This window comes from Xiphophorus maculatus, chromosome 16 (genome assembly GCF_002775205.1).
Source record: "Xiphophorus maculatus strain JP 163 A chromosome 16, X_maculatus-5.0-male, whole genome shotgun sequence".
In the NCBI taxonomy this organism is placed as follows: Eukaryota; Metazoa; Chordata; class Actinopteri; order Cyprinodontiformes; family Poeciliidae; genus Xiphophorus; species Xiphophorus maculatus.
The window spans coordinates 17,774,798-17,798,982 of NC_036458.1; the positions used below are offsets into that span (position 1 = coordinate 17,774,798).

At 38.2% G+C, this 24,185-nt stretch overlaps 1 protein-coding gene across 2 annotated transcripts in view; it reads left to right on the forward strand.

Moving 5' to 3' along the window:
- prkcb (protein kinase C beta) overlaps positions 1-24,185 on the forward strand; it is a 91,383-nt gene that overhangs the window by 661 nt on the left and 66,537 nt on the right. For both annotated transcript variants that reach the window (XM_023348692.1, XM_023348691.1), the window contains exon 2: positions 1,765-1,796. In XM_023348692.1, the coding sequence (XP_023204460.1) occupies positions 1,765-1,796 (32 nt within the window). The remainder of the gene's footprint in view (positions 1-1,764; positions 1,797-24,185) is intronic.

The following is a 24,185-nucleotide window of genomic DNA, read 5'->3' on the forward strand; positions in this document are numbered from 1 at the left end:
GGCCATGTTAACTTGCCCTTAAGAAATAGAGAAAGTAGGTGGCTGCCGTCTTCTTATAATAACCGACTACTTCAGCATTCATCACACTTGTTGATGCTATAACTGTACACCAAGGCAAAAAGGGAAGACCAAGAAATATGTGGGCTGTAGTGTTAAAAAAGAAAGAGTAGCTGCAGACCAACATTTGATGGAATGAAGTTGGCTGAAAAAGTGAGTGGATGAAAAATGTTTATTTATTTATATATATATATATTTTTTTAGAACAAGCCTGGCAGCTGGAATAACCCTGGAGAAAATAATTGATAAGGGCCCTTTAGCACATACATGTTTAATTGTTTTTCTCCCTAATTTCTCAGTGATAAATGTTTAACATTTTGCTATGTGTTATAGGGCTCACCACCAAGGCAGACACAGTCAAGAGGGGGGCGACAGAAATGGTTGAAACAATAGTCAACTTTTATTTACACCCCATATTTCTTTTGCTTTTTTTTTGCATCTCCAGGAAGGGGGTAGCCTCCCCTGGTGTTTGGCACCCTTTGAATTTACTGTATACTGCAGGTGGCTATGAAGTCTGATGCTGGCATCTGATTCCTAGCTTTTAGCCTAATGTCAAACAGAGGAAAACATTTAAGTCCTTAACGGATGTGATTAACTGAATGATAAAGACGGGCAATTTATAAGTAGGATCGGCTTCAGCAGGGCAGCCTTTCTTTTTCTGGGTTGTGTGTGGGGTTCGGGGTGGGGGCCTAAAGAAGCGGCTTGCCTGGGGAAACTATTCAGGCAAAAACTCCCACTGCTTGTCAGTAACCTGTGCAAACATCTCACCATCCATGCAGGCCACCTGGGTTTACTAGACAGTCGCACAGATCTGCACTCAGGTTGTTAAATTAATTTAGTGCTGGAGTTTGGCCTAATTTGTCCCGTTTATTATTATCTCTGCACCAGTCCCAGAATGGCTGTTAGTTCAGACCTGTGACAAGCTTTTTAATTTGTGAATGACTAAGTGATCTGACCTAGAAGATTATGTTTGGGACTTTAGATCCCACTGGCTGAATATCTATCTATCTATCTATCTATCTATCTATCTATCTATCTATCTATCTATCTATCTATCTATCTATCTATCTATCTATCTATCTATCTATCTGTCTGTCTGTCTGTCTGTCTGTCTGTCTGTCTGTCTGTCTGTCTGTCTGTCTGTCTGTCTGTCTGTCTGTCTGTCTGTCTGTCTGTCTGTCTGTCTGTCTGTCTGTCTGTCTGTCTGTCTGTCTGTCTGTCTGTCTGTCTGTCTGTCTGTCTAGGTCAAAAAGCAATGTGAAAAAGAATAATGTGCGCATTGAGAGATGTCACACCTGTGGAGATTATCTATTTGTAGCTACACTATGAAAATGAGCTGGGCAGAGCGTGTGTGTGTGTGCTACTTTCTGTGTAGACGTCTGTGTGTGTGTTTTCATACATGCACCTGCACCTGCAGCCATCCCCATGTACCTTTGGAGGAGGTGTGTCAGATCATTTTACCTCGGTGCAGCTGCCGTACTTCCCAGCTGAGTTGTAAAGTTTTGCGTGCGTTCACTCCACGCACAGAACAGGTCATGCCCTAAGAAAATATCTGACACTGACACACCTCTCCTGGTGTGTTTTTAATTTTCGATGGTTAACATTTTGCTTTATGCAAATATCGGACGCTATTGATCAATGTATGTGCTTGCTCAGTCAGATTTTGCATTTGTGTAACTTTTTCCCTCTGGTGTTTTCTCTCCACAGGGGTTTTGGGAAGCAGGGATTCCAGTGTCAAGGTAGGTCAATTGAAAGTGCACACATGCACTTTTCTCACGTTTGCCAAGCTCTCTTGATTCTCAAATGACACAAATTCACTCAAAAGACAAAAATACAGCATGTCAAACATTGTTCTTTAAGTGCACTTGTAATTGGTTTGAAGAAACCGTTTCCTACGCTCAGTTCTAAACTTAAAACAGGCCACCCAACATCCCTGGTGTGCAATTAATTTTGACTGGCACAGAGAACAGCATCACAAAGCTCTGGGAATAGAATAAATGCTGGTGAAAAGAAAGAACTGACAATAACAATGATTATTAATTAATGCTTATGAGTGTTTTGTTTGTCAAAACAAATGGGGGGTGGAACAGTGAAGTGTGCTTGAAGCTTGAAATCTTCAAGTCGAAGCAAATAAATATTTGCACTGTTATTAACGTTGACATAATCAGAGTGTCTGGGCCCCTTGTTTCATGAAGTTGCGTATGTAAAACAGCAAACGTTTAGATTTAGGCGACAAAAACAAAAGCTGAAAAAAATGTCACTGAAAGCCCAAACAAATTTCCTGTCCTGTCATGCATGGTTCAGTGATGAGTGTCTGAGAAATTATGTAACATGAAGGTGAAACTACACATGATGAATAGAGTTACAGGGTCAAAAGTTTACTCATTTTGGAGTTTTGCAACTGTTTTACATGCAACATGCAAACATACCACCACAGAATTTCACTTGGATTTTCTGTGACAGACCAACACAAAGTAATGTAATCGAAAAGTGGGGGGAAAATTACACATATTTCAACATTTCTTGCAAATATACAATCTGGAAAGTGTGGCATAGATCTGCCTTTAGCTCTCTTGACACATAATGCGACGCACTAGCAGCAGGGATTTGTAAACAAGTGATGGGAAGGGACTGCAAAAGACTCTAGACTGAAGCAGAGGCTTAATTCATCCTAATGAGAATCTGTGTCAGGCTTCGAAACTGGTCCTAAAAATACTCTCCATCCATTCTGACTGAGTTTGAGGTACTTTTACAGAGTAAAATGGCTAAAAATCTACATCTCTAAATGTGCAAAGCTTGCAGTGACATACCTTGAGGAATTGTATTGTGATTGGAGTAATAGCACTTACTCCAGAGTTTAAATTCAAATGCACATCACAATTTACACTTGTCATTTGCAAAACTCTCAGCAATTATGCTTCATTTTTTCCTTCCAATTCAGCACTATGCACTGCTTCGTGTCGGTCTATCAGAATCACAGGCAGTGATGTGATAGAATGTGAAAAAGATTAAAGGGTATGAATATTTAACCCTGCATCGTTAATAATTTATCTGACCTTGCAAACAACATTTTAAAAAAATACGTAGCAAAACCATTTTAAAATTTGCTTGCCTAGCTTCTGTGGACTCAAACCTTTAGAGTCAGATGCATCATCCCTGTTCTCCGGTCTTCCCTCGACAAATGATCTAATCAACCACAGGAACATTTAAAAAAAAATGTGGAGGAGCTTTTGGCGGTTTTATCTTTATTCAGTTTGCTTGAAGTCTATCTTTTATTTTCTCCCCACTGTGTTTACAGCCAGTTGGATGTTCAAGGATTTTCTCGTTCCTTAGCAACAGCGAAGCATCCAGACACAGCCCTCTATAGGCTCTGGGATGTAGGAGGTGCTTTTCAACACAGCAGTTGGTTAGCTGGTAATTAGCACATGTGTACATACGACGTGTAAGCTGTCAGTGGTGTGCTTCTAGGGACGTCTTACTTGTTTGACTGAACTCGAGCTTTTGTACAGTCTGACAAAAGTGTGTGTTAGAGTAAACACTAGGCACCAGCAACAATCCAGCTATCTTGTTTCACGTGTGATTTGATTTTATTTTCCGAGTATCACTCGGGGAATTTCTCCGCAAGGTCAAACAGATGCACATGTAGACGCAAAAGGAATGAAGCAACACACCAGTGTTTGGGTGTGCTTCACTTCTTTTCAGAGAGTCACACAGATACTCTGTGTGAATGTGGCAATATCTACCAACTGATATCTCGCATATATTATGTACTTCAGTCCTATTTGTAGCCAAACATGCATGCCATTGGTTGTTTATTGTCCAGACGACCTAAATAGTTTGTCCATCTGTTTGAATTTACAGTAGATTCAGCAAAATGCTAATCAGCTATGTTAACTGCACATGGCGTTGCTATTTTTTGCACTATCAGAGTGGCAAAAAAAAGGAAGTTGGGCTTGCATTTGCAACGCCCTTGCCCATTTGCAAGGGGCTTTGTATGTCTACTTTTGCTTGTACTTTAAACAGTTAGAAGAGCAGTAAATAAAATATATTGCTTCATTCAATTTGGAATGGCTTTTATCCTGAATGAAATGGGCCCCTAGTTTATGGTCTGCTGATGGGTCCTAAACATTGGTTTGTGCCAGCTCTCAGAAAGCAGCAGAGACAACCAGCAGCCACATGTAGCACTGCATATAATTAACAAGGATGTGGCCTGTTGCACTTCCTTTTCACTGGCCTGATCTGATGTTGTTTAGATCTGTTGAAAGTCTGTGTGGTATGAAATGCTTTCTGTCATCAGACCTTTATTTAAAAAAGTGTATAAGCTTGAAAAGATACACATGCAGCTTGTGTCCCTTATTGAACGTTATGTGAATTAAAAACTTTGCATTTACATTAGAGCAGCAAACATTTGTTGCAATGCACAGAAAAAGTTACACTGCATATGAAAATTAAATAACAGTGACCTATGAGAGAACATGCTGTGCAGAGATCACATTCTGTTTTTAATCAGTCCTGCAGCATCAAGCATCACTTTGTTCCCTCTTATTGTGCATTAGGGGCTTTGACTGGTGCCAATTTTAAAATATGCCCTGGAAGCCTCTATTTTAAAATCCAGTCAGATCAATTCATTGTCATTTCGGGATTTCTCTGGGATCCATGACATATTGGTGCAACAAACCATGCAAAATGATATATGGAAATATGCACAGTCTTAACAGCAGTTTAGTATTTCAACAGCACGAGGCAAAAAGCAGTGTAGTTGTCTGATGGTTCTGATTTTGATGGCAGCAGTTTAAAAAAGTTCATGGAGAGGATGGGAAGAGCGTCTGTCTGCAGCAGCAGTGCTGAAAAAGACTGTGAATGGATTATAGAGGCTCTCCAATAAGCCATCCAGCTCCCGTCACTAACCTCTGCAGGGCCCTGTTGTCCAACAAACTGCAGCACATGGAGGTGCAGAATGTCAGCCCAATTTTCTTCCAATCCCTGTGCAGTGTTGTGAGGATGCAGGTGTGTAGTGATGCTGTTTTCAGATTACTTAAAAAGTGCAGTCTTTGCTGTGCTTTCCCCCCCCCACACACAATTCTCGTGTTCGTTGGTCACCAAGGGGAAAACGATTTTGTGCATTATTGCCAAATTGTGGTAAAGTTCATAACAGCTGGCTCAAAATCTACAATCAGTTTGTGTTAATTCAGCACAAACTGAGGAAAAGGTCAAAGTTTCCAATAGGAAGTGTGAAAGTCTGTTAAATAAGTGGAGGATGCATCTGAAAGTCTTGTAATGTGCAATCAATATAACTTACAAAGCAAACGTTGGCAGCGTGCCAGTGGATTAACGAGGTCCTCAGGTTTCCCATATTAGTAATCAGTGTTGCATAAAGTAAATGTCCTGTAGGGGGCGTAACAACCTCCCTCCTTAAGATGGCATCCCAAAGGAATCTCCAAACTGAGGTCTTTTTACACCTTTACTGCTATATTCTAACTGGTAAATTATCAAATATCAAACAATAATGATTAAACTACAAGCCTCCAGCTGCTATGGCCTGGCTCACAGACCACAACCAAAAGGGAAGAGATGTGGAACATTAATTTATTCTGCACAAACTAAGGCTAAAATCAAAGTTTTCAATATGAAGTGTGAATGTTAATAAATCAGCGGCGTATGGTGTGCACGAGTGGAAAGTATTGTAATTTGCGATCCAAAAAATCTGCAAAGCTGAAGCAGCTTTTAGTTCTCCGCTCTCATGGGGAAGGGGAGCTGAGACAGAAATGCTGTCATGTTATCTCTACCTGCTACTTTTTCCTTACATTGCAAGTTAAAGGCATTATGCTTGGCTTGAACCTGACTTCATAAAGCAAAGATATTGTGGACTTTTAATAAATTTATTGTTTTATTATTTAGTATATCATTTGAACTCTACAGTGTTAGGAATATTGTGACCATCCATCCAAGTGGCTGGTGAATACTGCTGTGACATATTCAATTATGAGCATCCCACTCCCTTTTTTGCCATCATCATATTGTCTCCACCATTCTGCCTGTGTTTTCTCAGGCAGAATAGTCAAAGTTCATCCAAGAGGCCAAAATGCATTACTGGCATCCAGAGCTTCACTGCATGACACCTGCAGTCTAATAACCTGCTAAATACATGATATATACACCAAAAACCAACATAAGACCTAATAAATTAGGATGCCTCCGAGTTGATTCCCAATTTTAATACCTAAGATTATTCACATCATTTTAGGTTGGACGGATTAGAACACTGCTACTCAGCATATTGAAGAGTTGCCATGTTAAAACCTTAGATATTAAGTTATCCTTATGATGAGATGCGAGTCGAGAGGCCATCTTAAACATTCAAAATAATTGCCAAAATGCCCACATGTGGCCGTCCATGCAAGTTCACTCTAAAAGCAGGCTGCAAATAAATCCCACCATGAGTCATGTTGAGTACGAGATACTGTTTGGGGATAATGCTAAATAACATGTTAAAAAAAACTGATTAATATCTATTTCATTAATATGAATATAAAATAATTGTTTTCCCATCAACGAACCGTTTGCTTCAGTATCTTGCCTTTAAGACTTTATGTCGATTCATTTAAATAATTTCAAAATGAGAATCAGAAATTTGTATTTTAATGTATACTCTTCTGACTCCACAGATCTGTCATTTTATAGAAAAAAAACACAGATTGTTAATAATAAAACATAATAATTCTTGGGTAAGCACAGTTGTTTATTTGCTTGGGTGTTCACAAGCTGTAAAGCCGGCTGATATTTGCACATGGTGCAAAGTTGTGTAAAACGTTGCGGGTACAAGCAGCTGACGGTGTTTACAGTGTTGTTGCTGTAAACAATAACCTGGAATGCCTCAATGGGATTCAGCTGTTTTATTTTCTAACCTCTTGAAATACTGTGGGTCTGACTAAACAGGGACTTTTTTTATTATATCATCTTAATTTCTGAGACTTTTCTTTTTTTCTTTCAGTTTTGTGTATATTCAACACTTGTGAGATGGTGTGCACATGCAATGTGCTCTGTGTTTCTGTTAATGAGTGCCTATTTCTTTAATGGCTGCCTGTGCAAAGCTGCATGCACTCCATTTGCTTCCGTGTGATTGCCTTTTGTGTTTTTGCGTCTACGCACATGCTTGGAAACGAGTGTGTTAATAAAGAGTTGGGTTTTAGTTTTGAACACGGGTGTTAAGTGTCCTCCACTTGCTCCTCGCAGAGTTAATGGACATGGCATCCCTTCGTGGAGCTGGAAAGAGATAGAATAAGCGGGCAGAGGGTGTGAAACGTCACAAGTTGGAGACGATAAGGGGAAAGAGAGAATTAGAGGAGCAAAAACAAATAGAAAAGATGCATAAAAAGATTTTAAAGGCAAGACAGGAGGTGGAGGCAGAAGCAGAGGAAGACTCGTTGACTAATTGGGGGAGGAATTCGTTGAGCGCACAGGGAGAGAGGATGGGAATGTGAGTGGGAAGGGCGTTGAACGGGAAGGAGGCCTACGTGAAATTTTCTTGAAAATTAAAAGACGCTCATGTCAAGTGCAGGAAGGAAATGGCTTTAAGACCTGTAACACGATGTGAAGTGATTTACAAGCAGTAAACAATCTCCACACTATTTATACTGTGTGCAGATTATAACTCCTAACTTTAATGGTTTTTTTTTTTTAGGATTTTAAGTGACTCTCCATGACATTTGTGAAGTGAAAGGAAAATGACACATAATTTTATGCGTTGTTGTTCAGTTCATCTAAATTACATTAAGGCTGCTGAGATATCTTATTTGTACACAGAATTCTTTGCAAAAATAATTGAAGCAAAATAGTTCCCTTTGAATAAAGGAAATCTGTGAACATTTAAATTATCTTCACATACAGGTCTGGACTTTGACTGGGCCATTCTAACACATTTGTGTAATTTGATCAGGCTCTAAGTTTATGATCATTGTCCTGCTTGAGGATCAACCTGCGCCTCTGTTTCAAGTCTTTTCCTGTCTCTGTCACAGATTCTTCCTGTAATTAGCTCTATCTTCAACTCTGACTAGCTTCTCTGTCCCTGTTGAAGAAAAGCGTCCCCACAGCATGATGCCACTGCCACCGTGTTTCATTGTATTAAGCGTGTTAAATTCGGCCACACACAGTGTTTCGACTGAGCACCTTCTCTCGCTTATGCTGTGCCGCCTACATGGCATTTGGCACACTGTAAACAGGACTTCTTGTGACTCTACAATGTATTTCTTTCATAAACTCCTAATGTGTTTCACGCATGATGTTTTAATGTTGTTTTCTTGAACCATTGGAAATAATTGCATCATTTATTTTTTTATTATCTGTCGTTTCTTTGAATTAGGAAATTAAGCTGGACTGGTAAATAATAGTGAATACATGTCCTCTTTAGAATCCTAAATATAACCCAATTTCTAATATGCTGCATGTAAATCTCAGTAGATATTTTTATTTACATGTGATGCTGCCGGCGGCTCGAGGGTAATTCACTGTAAATAAAACAAGGCAGATGGTTAAAACCGAGTGGGGAAAAAAAAAGGTGTGCGGGAATGATATTCCAGCAGAGAGTTGGCTGGAGAGACTTTTTTTTTTTTTTTGCCAGGCACAGAAGATAATGGATAGGGAAGATGAGGTAGAAAAGAGGGAAGATAACATGGTGTAGGCGTGCATAAGAGAAGATTGCACCTAAAACAAGCCCATGAATCTATTGCATGGGGCAGCTATTAGTGCTTTTCAGAACAGATAATATGTAGTTATAAAAAGCCCCATTTAAGAGGTTTGTTGAAGCTTACTTGAATGTTGCCTAACTGGGAGTCATCCAGCAGCTCCCTGGACTCTGAGGGCAGTTCTCCTGGACGTAAACAAAAGGTTTCTTTTTGCTTTTTCATGCTTCGGTACAGCTTCAAATGAGCTGGTGGAAATTTGCTAACATCGCACGTTTGATCGCTGCTCAGGTGCCTCTGCAACTCCAACCTGCGTGGGTGGGAGGCCGAAGGATCCAATGCCCGCCTCCCACACACACACCCCAACACACACACACACACACACAAATAAAAACGCGTACAGAAAAACGAAAGGAGTTTTCATGCATTAACATGCCATGAGCACATATTGAGGTTTATCACTGAGGTCCTCGATCCAAAAGAAACAGGTTAAAGCATTTGACAGCCATCCAGTTTTTTTTTTGTTTTTCCGCTACTTTTATGTTCTTAACATCTCTGATCTCTCCTTTCCGACTCCCTACCTTTCCTCTGCTTTCTGAGCTCTGCATTTGTTTCCTGCTTCTCTCCTGCTTTCTTTTCATTTTCTTTTTTTCTTTCTCCTGCTTTCTTTTCATTTCTCTTTCTTTTCTCTCTCCTGCTTTCCCTCTAACTCCTCAATTTATCTCCACTTTTCTTTTTCTCCCCTTTTACCCACAAGTGCCTGTGTGCTATTTGTGGACTTTGATGCTTTTATAAATAGATTGTATCACTGAGAGCACCAGCTGGATGGATGGATGGATGAATATATGGGAGAAAGAGGAGAAGGCCAGACTTGGTGTGTGTAGGTGTGATGGGAGAACAATATAAACAAGAAGAAGGCAAAGTCTAATTATTGACAGTGGGAAGTATTTATTACAAAGCAAAATTTTTTGGATCATTTCAATGCTGACAGTCTCAGGAGAATGCTTGGCATAAGTTAATGTTGAACCAGGTCCTGAAAGGATATTTTTCTTGTTTGTTTTCCCTCTTTTGCTTTAGAACATGTTGGTATTCACTGATGCACATGTTCAAAAATCTTTACAACGGTAAGCTATGTTGAAGGGACAGATTGAAAGTCACCTTTTTTTTCTTCTACCTTTTCTGCTGCTTGTTCATGGAAACGTAAAAATGAATAGCTGTTTTGGCCAATATTAAAAACACAACATCTTCAAAACCTGAAGTGTTCCCCCACGTAGATGTGACATTTTTTCATTTGCCAAACACTGCTGGTATCGGTCAGTACCCATCTTGCCGTTTCCTACCTTGCAGTTTTTCCTGCTGCGCTCCTCACTTTTTCAGTGATGAAAAGGTTGAGGGTATCGCAAAATGTTTCACACCACCCGTGCATCAATTTGTGCACGCTATGATGTCAATTCTGCTGCTTTTCTTTTCCTCTTTTTGCCATCTTTGCTCAATGCGTCTCTCATAGGTGAGAGGTTCTCCTTGGAAAGTAGCAGAAGTGCACATCATTCAGGAAACATTACAAAATAGAAAGAAGAAAGAATTTCCTAAATTGAAAATATATTTTTAAAATGTTTGTTTTTTGACAATCCCATTGTTTTTACAATTATTTTGGAGTTCTGCTGTCTCGATATCAGGAAATAACCTCTCTACATGGTAGGGTTACTGAGCTCAATATAAATAAAAATGACCTAATAACATTGTGTAATTTGGTGCTGTGTTATTCACATGAAGATAATGGATAGATGGACAGTAAGGATGTGGTGGATGTACTGAGACCATCAGCAACCCGTGTTGATCCTAGTATTGGCAACTTGTCCAATATCCTGACTTATATTTGGAGGAATCACCCCAGTGTATCAACTGAGGAAAATCTGGTAGAAAAAGCTTCAGCCTCTCCCTTGCACAGTCTGTGTGGGAGCCGATATTTTAGTTATCTGCAGTTAGATAACGTATTACTGAGGTGTTACGAGGTGAAAAAACTTGTCAAATTTCTTGTTAGAAATTAAACTATTGTCCCAGGCAGTTTGTCACTCAGATGATTATTGCCATGCACCACAGAAAAGATTATCAGAACTTTTATCTTCATCCAGAAAGCTTGAATTGTAGTCTTTTTTTCATTAACATTGTGAAGTACTAATAAAAGGAGGCTCATTTACACCAAGATTTTCAGGTTATTGGATAAGTTTATCCAATCCCTGAATGCTGTTTTTAATGCTTTGTTCTGATGCTCTTTTTGCTTTATTTTTATTAACTTTACATAATTTTTTTCTAATTTCTTGATATATTTTTTTGTGAAACATACCCTCTGGTTTCTGAGTGTAATTTTTCTTGCTGTTACCATTGCACCCAGATTTTGCTTCCAAATGCCAATCACGTATTTCTAATTCACCACATTATATTTGTGTATGTTTTTCTGGAGTGGTTCTTTTGCAGACATTTTACTTCCAATATCCTGCACCTTGCAGAGCATACAGTCAATGCTCTGCATGAATTCTGTAAGTCTGTATACTAACACTTGTCAGTCCAGGTCTGACCCGACCCAAGCGACTTTTCAAGCACTTTCTTTGTAGCGTTTTGTAAAGGTTCTGGTTATACAACAGCACTCTGTGGTCATTGGTGACTTACTGCTGCAGTCTTTACAGTGCGCCTCAGTCAACTTATTGACAGTGCCAAAAATATTGCAGCATTATAGTGCATTGATTTCTCCATCATTCCCCGGTGCTTTTCAGACACAAAGAGCTTTCTCTCGAAACAGTTGATGACCACGGCGCACAGCAAAATACTGTGAATCGAAGAGTGTAGGTGAAAAGCCGCTCTCTGATGAGAAGTTGTGGCGCAAATTCTGAGGTTTGTCCTTCCTCCAGATTGATGTGAAGTTACAATGTATGCTACTGTTAAGGCAAAGGGGCAGTTAAATCCTGAGTTTATGATAATAAGGAACAAAGTACAGATATTACATAGTATTATGATATTTAAAAATGTAAAAAAATGCATTTCATGATTGAATCGACTACGAAACAGTACTCAAATCAAATTATGGATCAGTAATTTTAATGTTAGCTGTTGATTAGCAGACACACAGAGAAGGGGCATAAAAACATAACTTGATTGATTTATGGCTACACCACAACAATCAACAAAGGAGAGCTATCAAGATATCTTCAAAGATTTTAAAATGTACACAACTGTGTCACAGATTGCCAGTCAGTTTCCTGAAGGTACATTGGGAGTCTGCTAAGCTAATGTTAGCTTATTAAGTAAGTCAACTGCCACAGCAGTCAGACAGATGAATGTTGCTAACTTTGCCACTTTGTAAGTAAGTTAAGCAATCTTCTTTTGAAAAATCTATAAGCTTCGACCCTCATTCCAAACACTCACAGACAGGGCCTCATGAAGGAGTCAGTCCCTCCCAGCTGTAGTCAGAGCTGCTCCCTCCACATCCAGTATGTAATTAAATCATGCATGTGTGATTTAATTGGCTTATCAGTTTACAGACAGAAGTGTACATAACTATAAACCTTTCTTTAGAAAAATGAATTATTGCATCAAATAAATAACACCTCTGTTATTTATTTATTTATTTTTATTTGTTAGCTTGCTAATATAAATTTTACGCAAAAAATTGTCCAAACTTGTGTCTTTGTGTGACTCCTTGTGGGTTCATAGGTGAATAGGGTTGACAACAAAAACAGGCATAATAAAACGACACAAAAATGAATAAATATATAAACGGTAAAAAAAATTTGTTGCAATGTAGTTCTTAATGAAGTCTTGGTGTCTGTTGTTGCAGCCTGAACCTACAACCTCAACCTGTTATTTTGAACTTGTTTGAAGTGAGGTATTAGAAAGTTATTATTGGTAATAATTTCCTTACCTCAGCAGAGAGTCAACATTTCACCATAACCAAGTTGAAAAGTAACAAACTCTTTGGAAAGGTGGATGTCTAACAAACTAGTCAGATGTAAACTGGTTTAGCTGACTAGCAATTTTAAACAAATTAAACTGAAGTGTTCATGTCATGACTAGTTTGCTAGTGAAGGATTTGCACTTCCAACATGCTCAAGGTGAAATTACATCATACTTCTATTATAGACGCGAGGAACTATTATCATTAACAACTTGGAAGAAGAAAGATCTAAAAAAAATCTTAATTAACCTTTAAAAAGGAAATCCACTTTCCTTTTAAGTAGATTCTTACACCTTTTCTTTCAGTTCATTCACTGATGCTATTGACAGTGTGAAAGCTGTAACTGAGGAAAGAACAGCTTTCACACTGAAGAGCGTTAACATAGTAACACTTAGAAATGGTGTGTTCACTTGTAAAAAGTAGAAAGTAGATAGGATTTTTGAGTTTCTGACCTACATGACAATAATAAAAAAAAAAGACCAAATGTGGTCACCAGCCAATTCTTTGATGGATTTCTAGTCACAATGCATGTTAAGTTAGTACATATAATTTGTACTTCAAAAAAGTCTGAGGAAAGGCAAATATTGTAAACAATGAATTGCAAAGAAATTACATTTTACTGAGACAAAGCGGTGGCTATATTTATGGTTAAAATATTAATTGAACAATTGAACAATTGATACAGAAATGCAGTATCACCCATTGCATTTCTGTCTATAATAACATTCTCCTGTAAGTTGAATGAGGGCTAGTTATAAAGGTCTATTTGTGCTGTAGCCTGTTTGCGGTTTGAGAGCAGAGCTAATGTGTGGAACCGTGCATCCGTGATTTCATCATTGTCGTCAGAGAATAAGAGGACAGAAGCCAAGCTGCAGAGGGGAAAACAGATTATCTCTGGGTTGTTTTTTTAATCAGACCATCAGTTCTAGCTGCTTGATGTGTGCGTGTGTGTCTTTGATGTTCCACAGGTGTGTAAAAGAGAGTTTGTGAGATAAAGTCTAATTTTACTTGTCACCGAGGACCAGCTCCTTTTGCGCTGATCTACTTTCACACATTTGAAGACTGATCAATGTCAGCAGTTTGTTTGTGTGTGTGCCATGCTTTAAGATACAGATTGACAGACAATCCTGCAGGGCTTGGGCATGCTCACATTTGAGGCAACTACATTTCCGTCGCTACAGTGACACCTTGGAGACATGTCGGCATGGGTCAAACAGTTAATGTGGGTCAAGTTGGTATGACATGCTAATGGCCAAGCACACAAGTGTACAAATTCTGAATTCATGTAATTCCTCATGTTTGTTTTATCTCATAAATAAAAACTTTTAGCATTGCTTCCTAATCATTCTATTTTTTTAATCTATCAGCCATAAGGGCATCTAATCCTCATGCCTTATGTAATCCCTATTCCTCTTTTGCTTGTGAAAGAGTTGATTATAGTTCATCATTTCAGGCATTTCTCCTTGCTGTTTCTCTTTGTTTTTGCCAATTATTGGATATTTATGCCTCCATCTTCTTGGATTGGAATTTTGCCTTGTGTTGCCTGTCATTAATTTCCTCCATGTTCCTCTGCCTGTGGTGGTTCTTGCCCAATGAACACTGTCCAGCCTTCCAGCAACCCTGCAAACGCTCAATGGGTGTAGAATGATGGGAAGAGTGTAAGGATTAGGTGCAAAATAGTCCAGTAAGATTTAGGTTCTCAAAACATTCGAGACAGGCGCTGGACATTTCATTTTTGTCCTTTGACATTAAGATCAGTGAATGGTGTGGGAAACGCGGGTGGATTCACCGGCAATGGAGATATAAAAATGTGGAAAATCATAGCATATCTGATTTACCTCAGTCCGACAGCCGTGTAAATGTGTGAACATAATGCAACACAGTACTAGAACAAAACGCAAGCTTATGAGATGATGAGTTTTTTTCATTGCTAGAATAACTGGAACCGCAAAGTGAAAATGTTGGCTGAAACAGTATGAGAGCGAATGTAGCCATTTTTGAAAACTAATCCTTCAACAAAGGTCCTCTGGAGAGCAAGATGCCATTCAATTAAAATGTCTATGAAATCTACGTATTTTAAGAATATTTTACTCCATTTCTTTAGATGTTTAATTTCTAAAACATGAAATCCACAAACTACTGGAATACCTGCAGGCACATTGATTGAGCTGGCGACAGTAACTTTGAAAACAGCCCAGCCACCTTTAACACACCTTTTGTGAAAACATTTTGATACTAGGTAGGAAGGAAATGATGGACAGAGATGAACACCAATGATTTCTTAGTATTTTGACATCTAGATCTGTTTTAAGAGGAATATTGGCTGCATTTGATTATCTGAATTTTGAGTTTATGCAAAGCTTTCCTGGCCTAATCTGATTTGAATAACGTTACAACAAAGAGAGATTTCCTAAAACTAAATTAACACATTTATGAAAACAATTGTTCATTTGTAGAAACTCATAAAAGAGCATTTTTAATGTGTGAGAATTAATCAAATATTCCCATTTAGATAAACCTATATCAACACCAGCTCCAAAATCTCTACATACAAACTGGTTAATTATCAATAAATGTATTTATAACCTGTATCATTCTACTTATTACAGTTTTGTTAAACCAGTTTTGATGAGAAACTGATTCACGTGAAACAAATATTAGGCATTGTCTCACCTCCTGAGCTAAATTTAATCACACCCTGTATACTTTAAAAACTGCACGTTTCTTGCAACATATCAAAAGAAAATTAAATATTAAGCTTGAGGTTTTCAGATCGCAGCTTGGTCAGACACTGAGAAAATTTGCAAAAATCTCAGAGGGAAAAGGTTTTTTTTTTGCTATCTATTTTTGTCAGTGTGGACTAAGCTTTATTTAAAGGCCTTAAGTTCCTGCTTTTCGTGTACAGCATTGCCTTTCCACCTCATTGACTCCTGACTGTAGCTTGTTGTGGTTGTTCAGCAGGTAACCAGGCAATCTTTACAGCCTCTCTGGAAAGGATATGAGTTTCCCCATCTTATCAGATCCCTGCAATAATTCCCCATAGCCAGCAAGGCAAATATCTGTCTTTTTATTGCTCCCATCAAATGTTATCACAGTAATCATTTGCTCTGGCTTATTATATCAGGTTGTTTGTTTGCTGGTCAAAAAACAAGATCAGTTGTCAACTTTTCAGCTTACCTTTCTTCATAATGCAGGTAAAAAGACAACTTTCTTTTGTTATTAAACAAAGTTTTAATAACAAAACACAGTTACATGACAACATAACACTTTGGTTATGTTGTCAGTTCATCTTGCTATCTTATAGTGTCTACTTTAAGATAGCAAAGTAGATAGCAAAAAATTAAAGTGCCTACTTTTTTGTAAATTACCTTCCCATTATATTTTTAGGCTTATGGTCCTCTTGTTTTTTATAGATTTAGTTTCACTTCCTCTTGCTGGTGCAATCACTTGCAGATGTGTTTCACTGGTGTCTTTTTGCTCTGCCCTTCGTTGCCTGTTCATGAAGCATTCATTGCCTCTGACTAAATTAGGATTTCTGATCAACTGGGTGAAAAATATACAGAATGACAATGTATTTTCTGCATTGGATGCTATGAACTAAACATTTTTGAAGAACTATGTTAGCAAAATATGGATTTCAAACAGATTTAATTTATTTTATCACATTTGTTTCATCTGATCAAGCCCAAACTATACTCCTCTAAATATTTTCTACAAGGTTAATTTTTTGCTCTGTTTTAAAAGGATTCCAGTCAAAATTTATTTAATATTTGTGATACCAGTACAGGGTCATAACATTGACATTAACCCAAATAAAATTCGAAAGAAGACCATGATTGTACCGAAAAGAGTTCAAGGCTAAAGATTCCCCTAAAGCAGCTGTGGTTCATATTCTCTTCAGTCTTTCTCTCTGTTAATAACACCTTGAGCTCAAATTTGAAGTGTAACAGAAACAGACAAAGTGAGAAAAAGAGGAAAAAAAAACATTAAAGGCTGATGTAATTTCCAAAAGCAGATAGTGATAATGGCCAAGCTGACCTCTAGTCATGGTGTTTAATTATCGCTGGGTGTTCAGTCTTCATGTATACTCTACAAGAAGAGTTTTAAGATCATTTAAACTTTGGAAACCTTTTTGTGTTTGTTTTTAATGATATGTAAATTGCACCAAATTCTCCTAAATGCTTATCAGTGGCAGGTGCAAATTCAGCCCAATCTCCTGGTTTATGGTAATTGGGAGAACTGACTCTGCTGAGCTGCCATAGAGTCAGTTCTGTTGCGATTATTGGTAGCAAGAATATTTCTGTGCAGGAATAATCCTGGTAGATTAATGCATAATAACATCTTCCTTTGTGTTATTTCTCAACACAAATATTGTACCATTTACTTTGAATCTCTAATTCTTTCACTCTTTTCTGTCTGAGTTGTGTAATTTTCATTTGCCTGCGGAACTAATAAACTTGACAATATTTCATATCTTCTCTATTCATTAATTGTATGTGATAATGCTATTAAATGGTTAGTCATAAGTCTTAAATTCATTTTCCATTGGATCAGTCTCACGCTAAAATAAATTAAGAAAAATCAAGCCTTTATTTGTACATTTGCTAAACTAGTGAGATTAGTGAGAATTATTTTGTCATTGGTAAAAAAAAAATTTTGTTAAAACAAGTAAAAGTTGTATGTTTATAACAGTTTTCAGATTATCCTACAGCCATGAAAGTTGAAATTATTTTAAGGCTCTATTTCACACATTTTATGACCTTCAGATTGCTTTGGTCCTTTAAGAAACTCTGAAATGCTGTGTTGGAGTGATGCAACGTTTCTATTACTCTGCATAATGTTTTCTTCGCAAAATATTCAGTAAAGTATTGGCTCCTTGTTCCGTTTGTGTAACTATACTCTCTGGGTGTTTCTAACTGCATTCCACCCACTCCACTCTCACCACAAAAATCAATTGCCACCTTTGCTCATTTTTTCTTTAATTATTCACTATTGCAACACTTGGCTCCTGCATTATCACAGGACCTCTGCCCCGCTCAGTTTTGGATGTCTGCAGCGTAGGTGAGCGGATTGAACTCCATCCATTGTCCATCGCAGTCAGGGCAAATTGGTGCGCATGATGAGATGAGCTAAATGTCTAAAACTTGAGTCATGATGTGTAGGTGTGATGGCCCACCTGGATTACTAACTGCTGAGGGGGGGGGGGGAAAGAGAAAAAGCTGCTGTTCTTGGTTTAAAAGTGTTCTTTGAAACTGACTATGGTTGCATGACAAGTTAGATTGCAAACCGGGAAAATGGGGTTATATAATTTCTCGTTTTTTTTGGTTTTTACGATTTCACAGGATCCTGTTACAAAGATGCTTCGTCCTTTTATAGTTAGCTATGGTATTTCATCAACAGCCCTTGGTGTTAAATTGATAAATCAGCCAGCATGTCTGTTATATGTAAATACTGTAAAACAAGTAAATACCCATTTGATGGCATGTTTACTGTGTGTACACTGGCATGCAGCAAATTTATGGTGTGTTTAGCTAGAGACATCTCTAGCTATAAAAGAAGACATGCCGAATATCCGGTACATGTTACCGGACAGATTTCCCGTCAACATTTTAACTTAATTATAGTGCTGGAAAGAAGTATTTGCTGCCTTACAGATGACTTTTTTTTATGTTTCTGCTGATCAAGTAAATTTTGACATATTTGTCAAATGATTATTTCATTTATTTTGGAAAAAAATCTATCTGTGAAAACATAACCAATGTTTTGTTAAATAATCAATTAACTGTAATTTACCACTGTTTTGATTTTCAATTATTACACCTTGGAAAAATTAATATCCAATCTGTAGATCAGCAACTTGTCTGGGAACGCAAAGTAGACTTAAGGATAAATAAAAAATATTCCCATACTTTTTAGAAACCGATACTTCATAATGCTACATAGTTGGCATCCATTAGTTTGGAAAAGGGTTACAAAGCAATTTCTAAGGCTTTAAGGAGCCTTTATCCACACATAGAAAAAATATAAAACAGTGGGGAACCTTCCCAAGAGTGGCCAGCCAACCAAAATTACTCTAATAGCATTAATCTAGGATGTAAATAAAAGAAACTGAAAAGAAAATGTGAAGCACTCGTTTTGGTTGAGGTCATTGTTCTTTAGTAAACAACAGGAAAGGAACTGGTCAAAAATGGTAAATGAGACTTCCAAGGCCAAAACCTGCTGACACGTCACGCATTTTGCAAATAACATCTAGATGATTGACAAGACTTCAACAAAATACTCTGCAGACTCATGTGAAAAAGTGGAACTTTTTGGAAGTCCTTTGTCCTGCTACATCTTTCCAAAAATAAATAATTACACACCTGCTTGAAAATGTTACAGAATTAAAATGATCAGCAAAGAAGACTGGACCAAAATTCTTCCACTGATGTAAGAGACTCGAGATCTGCTATTTCGAAAATCATAACCCAGTTTTTGGAATCGTCCATGAAGTACCTGCCGTTTTGTGCTCACTCAGGTTATATTTGTCTGATATTAACACTTATTTGATGATCTGAAACATGTAAGGACGATAAGAAGAAATCCCTCCCAACTGTACGAGCGATCGTCGCGGTGCAGTTCTGCAACGGCCAAATCTGAACACGGATCCAGACGCTGTTGTGACTCACTCCATTTTTGTGTATGTTTCAAACTTGTGTGTGTGCGTTCTCTGATGCAGACCAGCTAACTGTGTCACTGTTGCTCCTGAGATACTTTAACCCTTTCATCTCTTGATGGTAACCTAGCAACAGGGGCACGAGCTGACAGAAGTACAGGCATCTCAGACCTCTTTTTCTGTCTTTACTTCCATTTTTACATCCTTTTTTCAGCCAGTCTCCTTGTAGTGCAGCCACTTAATCCCTCAACTATGTCGTCCATTCTGTTCTCCTCCTTTTTTTTCTTTTTTTTGTCTTGAATCCAGCTTACTCGTCTCTTAATGCCATAAGGTAATATCATATCTCAGGTTATGAGTGCATTTCTTTGAGTACCAGGACTAAAACTTTGCTTTTAAAGTTCATGTCAGCCATGTAGATACAGAGCAAAAGTATTCATACCATTTAGGACATTTAGTTAATCTGTGACAACAAATCCTAATATATCTGAGGATTTTAAAAGAAAAGTGGTTTGCACATTTTTCTGAAAAAAAAAACCAAACAGGTTCAGCCCTCTATTTTTGTTTATTAAAAATAGAAAACCAAGAAATCACATCTAAATAAGCATTCACAACCTTTGCTTAATACTTTGTTGATTCACCTTTGGCAGCAATTACAGCTTAATGCAGGGGTGTCAAACTCCAGTCCTGGAGGGCCACTGTCCTGCAACTTTTAGATGTGCCTCTGCTGCACAACACCTGAATAAAATAATTAGGTCATTAAGGCTCTGGAGAACTGATCTACACAAGGAGGAGGTAATTAAGCCATTTCATTCCAGTGTTTTGTATCTGTGGCACATCTAAAAATTGCAGGACAGCGACTGGAGGACTGGAGTTTGACACCCCTGGCCTAATGGCTTTTTGAATGTGATGTCACAAGTTTAGCGCATCTATCTTTAGGCAGTACTTCTTTGCAGTACTTTTCAAACTCCATCCAGGTGGATGAAAGATGTTTGTGCAGCCATTCTCAGATATCTCCAACAGACTCGCGTCAGGGATGGTGATGACCCGTGTCTGGTTTTCTCCAAACGTGACGCCCAGCATTTACACCAAAGAGTTCAATCCTTGATGAGAATTCTCCTGGTCTGAAAGTTTGTCAGGAGCTTTTTGACAAACTCAACGCAGTGGCTTTCATCTGGTCGCTTTAACACACAGGTCTGATTTCTTCAGAGATGGTTGTCCTTCTGGAAGGTTCTCCTGTGAACACTGGAGCACATTCGGGTTCTTGGTCATCGATCAGTCGATCCAGCTGCTCGTTTGCGCAACTCCAGTGATCGGAGTATCCGACACAGCACTTTTTAAAACCATGTCTCAGGGTGAAACTTTTTAGTCGCACCCCCAGTGGAGATGTGAAGTACTCAGCTGAGGTGAAGGTGCACATTCAAAGAATGTACGACTCCAGGCTTTGTTCTCTTCATACATGGACAGATAACAAAAACAATAGCGGTTAGCATTGTTCTATGTTGTGCTACTTAACTTGTTGAGTTTCTGTGTCACATGAGCACTTGGTTCAAAATCCAGGCCTAATTTAAATAAGGAGCACCACCATCATTGTATAGCTTTATTTGCTACATTTGGGCTCTCGTCCACTAATACACACACAAAACCAATGGAGAGGACAAACAGATGGACCCATATGTGTATTTATCATTGAGATTGATGATTGAGTAAATTATGCAATACTGCCATCTCTACTTGTCGTTTTCGTTTGATTGAAATCTTGTACTTATATCAAGGAACCTCCAGCTATTTTTTTTTATTCATCATAACTTTTCTGCATTTAATTGTTGAATTACAACTCAGTATAAACAAATAGGTTTTCACATGCTGTAGTGCTTTGAAATAAAAGAAAAGATCAGACCTCATAGAAAACTATAAGTTGGTGTCGTATTTAAAAAAAAAAAAACCCCGATCAGTACATTTCCGTTTTTAAACTCACATTAGGAAACAGATACCATCACTATGCATGTTCTATAAGGAAACTGTGTTAGTGTTTGCATGCAGGCTGAAGAGTGAGCTGGGAAATGCAGATAAATTAATGCAAAAAGTTTGTGTAAAGAAGATCCAGAACTGAAGAGCAGGCTCCTTGAAGGGGCACCTGTTTAGGAATTTAAGTTGCTTTTATTAATAGCAATAATTTGATAAATGTTGTTTTTATGCATTTTATTTTACAGTGAATCCTGGCATCTTTGTAAGATGTACTTTGTACATTATTCGGTATTCAAACGTCTCATCAGCTCCCTCGTTATCCGCAGCTCTCCACTCTCACCTCCGCGTCCTCTCTCCCACTCTTTCTCCCTCGTCCTCTTCATACCACCTCTCTCTCTCCCTGAGTTAATGAGGAAATCACCAGATAAAGCATCACAATGAGGATAATGACTGCTTCTCTGCAAATTAAATACAGGAAACAGGAATGCTAAAAAACACACACACACCTACTGCACACACTTATGCTTTCCGTTCCTCAAATCTGTTGTCCTTATCCTCTGTATTTTTCTTGCCGTCTGGCCCAAAACAGCAGGTTCTGTTTGCGGGGGAGTTAAGAGAAGCTGAAAGGAAGTGGCAGTGAAGGGCGGAGGGAGGAAAATGTGAGGGATGGAGACAAAAGCGAAAGTTGATATACAATACAGAAGGGTTACAGGATTATGTGTGTTGCTGTGTGTGTTTGTGAGTTGGCTGCACATGTTCAGCGATTGCGGAGGTAGATGTACTTCTGCAGTAAGAGTACATAAAAAGCCCTCCAGACACTTAGACACGCAAACGCACACAGCAAGCACACACACTGGCACACGCATCAATTATTGTTAGTGCAAAGACTAACAGAATAAATGCCACACTGGTTTACAATTAGTTCTGTTTTTCAGACATGATGGGGCTGTTAAAAACACATTTTCTCATTCGAACGCACTGTTTTTCAAAATCGCCATTGATAATTTATTCTGAAATATGTGTTTTTGTACTTCTGTCATACTTTGTCGGGATGTTAAACATCTGCTTGCTGTATTAAACATTTAAACATTTAGAAAATAAATTGCACCTAAATGTGAATGTGAGGTAAAATGAAGTAAAGAAGACTTTCCAGCATTTGCAGTAGGACTGTTTTTATGCAAAATAAATAAATAAATAAATTAAAAATCTATAATCAAATTGCTTTGATTTAAATCAGAAAAACACAATTGTTCCAGCTACCGTGAACTAAAATATTGACTTCTAGAGTAATAATATTATCTACAGCCTTTATTTTAAATTTGAAAAATAAACTATACCCCAAATTTGCACAAAATTTATTAGTAGACCTACTACACAGTTTGCCAGCTGTTCTTATTAGGAGTTGGGAGCAATTGACAAATATTATATTACACGTCAGTCCTGTGGTCGGTGTATTAAATACTATAGTGGTCTTTGGATATTAACCACCCGTGGCCTGGGTCATCTGTTAGGCAAGGTATGCAAGCCAAACTGCAACGGTCATGCCTTAATCACTGTGATCTTTGGAATATTTTATTAATCTGTGTAATATTGCAATCACTGCTTCAAAAAAAGCTATTTAAATAGCAAAACTTCACTGTGATGGGGATACTGTTTGTGGTGATATGGAGTGTGTGATGTCTGTCATACACAGGCTCTACCAGGGGTGGGCACTCCTGGTCCTCGAGGGCCGGTGTCCTGCAACTTTTAGATGCATCTCTACTTCAACACACCTGAGTCAAATAATGAGGTCGTTAGCAGGACTCTGGAGAACTTGACTGCACTTAGGAGGTGATTCAGCTGTTGGATTCAGGTGTGTTGGACCAGGGAGACATCTAAGAGTTGCAGGACACCGGCCCTCGAGGACCAGGATTGCCCACCCCTGCCTAGTCTGATGTAAAAAAAAAGTATCACGAATAAGCATTTTAGGGAGTGAAAACTTTTTATAGGCAATGTACCCTGACTAATTATCCAGCAAGTATCAGCTTGATGAACTTCAGTGTTACTCTGTAAATAACAGAATGGGGGGGAGATAATGTTCAGTGCAATATAGAGTTGAAAAGTACAACTTGCAAATGCCTATTTACAAAATTGCTTTTCCATAAAGCAAAAACAACCTTTGCTTTTGTTTTAAGTTTTTAGTTTATTTATTTATTTATTTTTATTCTTTATGTCCGGTAACCAACCCAGTTGTTTGACAGTGCTCTGGTCGCTATGTTAATACCTCATTTTGCTGAACATCCTCATGCATTGGCATGTAATTGGTTTGTAGTCTTTCTGCTTATCAGTAAAGGCATTTCAGTGTGAATCATGGCAGACATCCATGTATCTTGTCTGCTCAGGGTCTGATGGATATAAAGTCAGACAAGACAGTGAATGAGAGGTAAAGAGAGAGATGGATGACTTGAGAGAGAGAGACAGAATAAGGATGGAGGTGTTTGCTGGAGCAGATAAAATCAGAATGTGCCAGAACTTTCACAGAGCTGGCACAGAGCTGAAACGGATATAAAACCAAGCATGAATCTGGCCAGACTCCTGAAAAAGCAAGAAATTGATTGTCTTGTCCTTCCCTTCATTTGAAGGTGTAACACATTATTGAATTATATTCACAGTGAGTGTTTTCAGTTGCTTTTCACACTGCAGTTCTGCTAATTTAAAAACTATGACATTCTCAGTCACAATTACAGTTTAATCTGTCGCAAAAACAAACAAACAGCAAACACTTGGGGGACCTTTCGAAGAGTTACTTGATACCGGGATAGTTCTCTTCTGGATTTATGAGATTTATCCTGGTTCTACAAGTCGAAACTCCCTTTTTGCAAATTCAAATTCAAGCAAATTT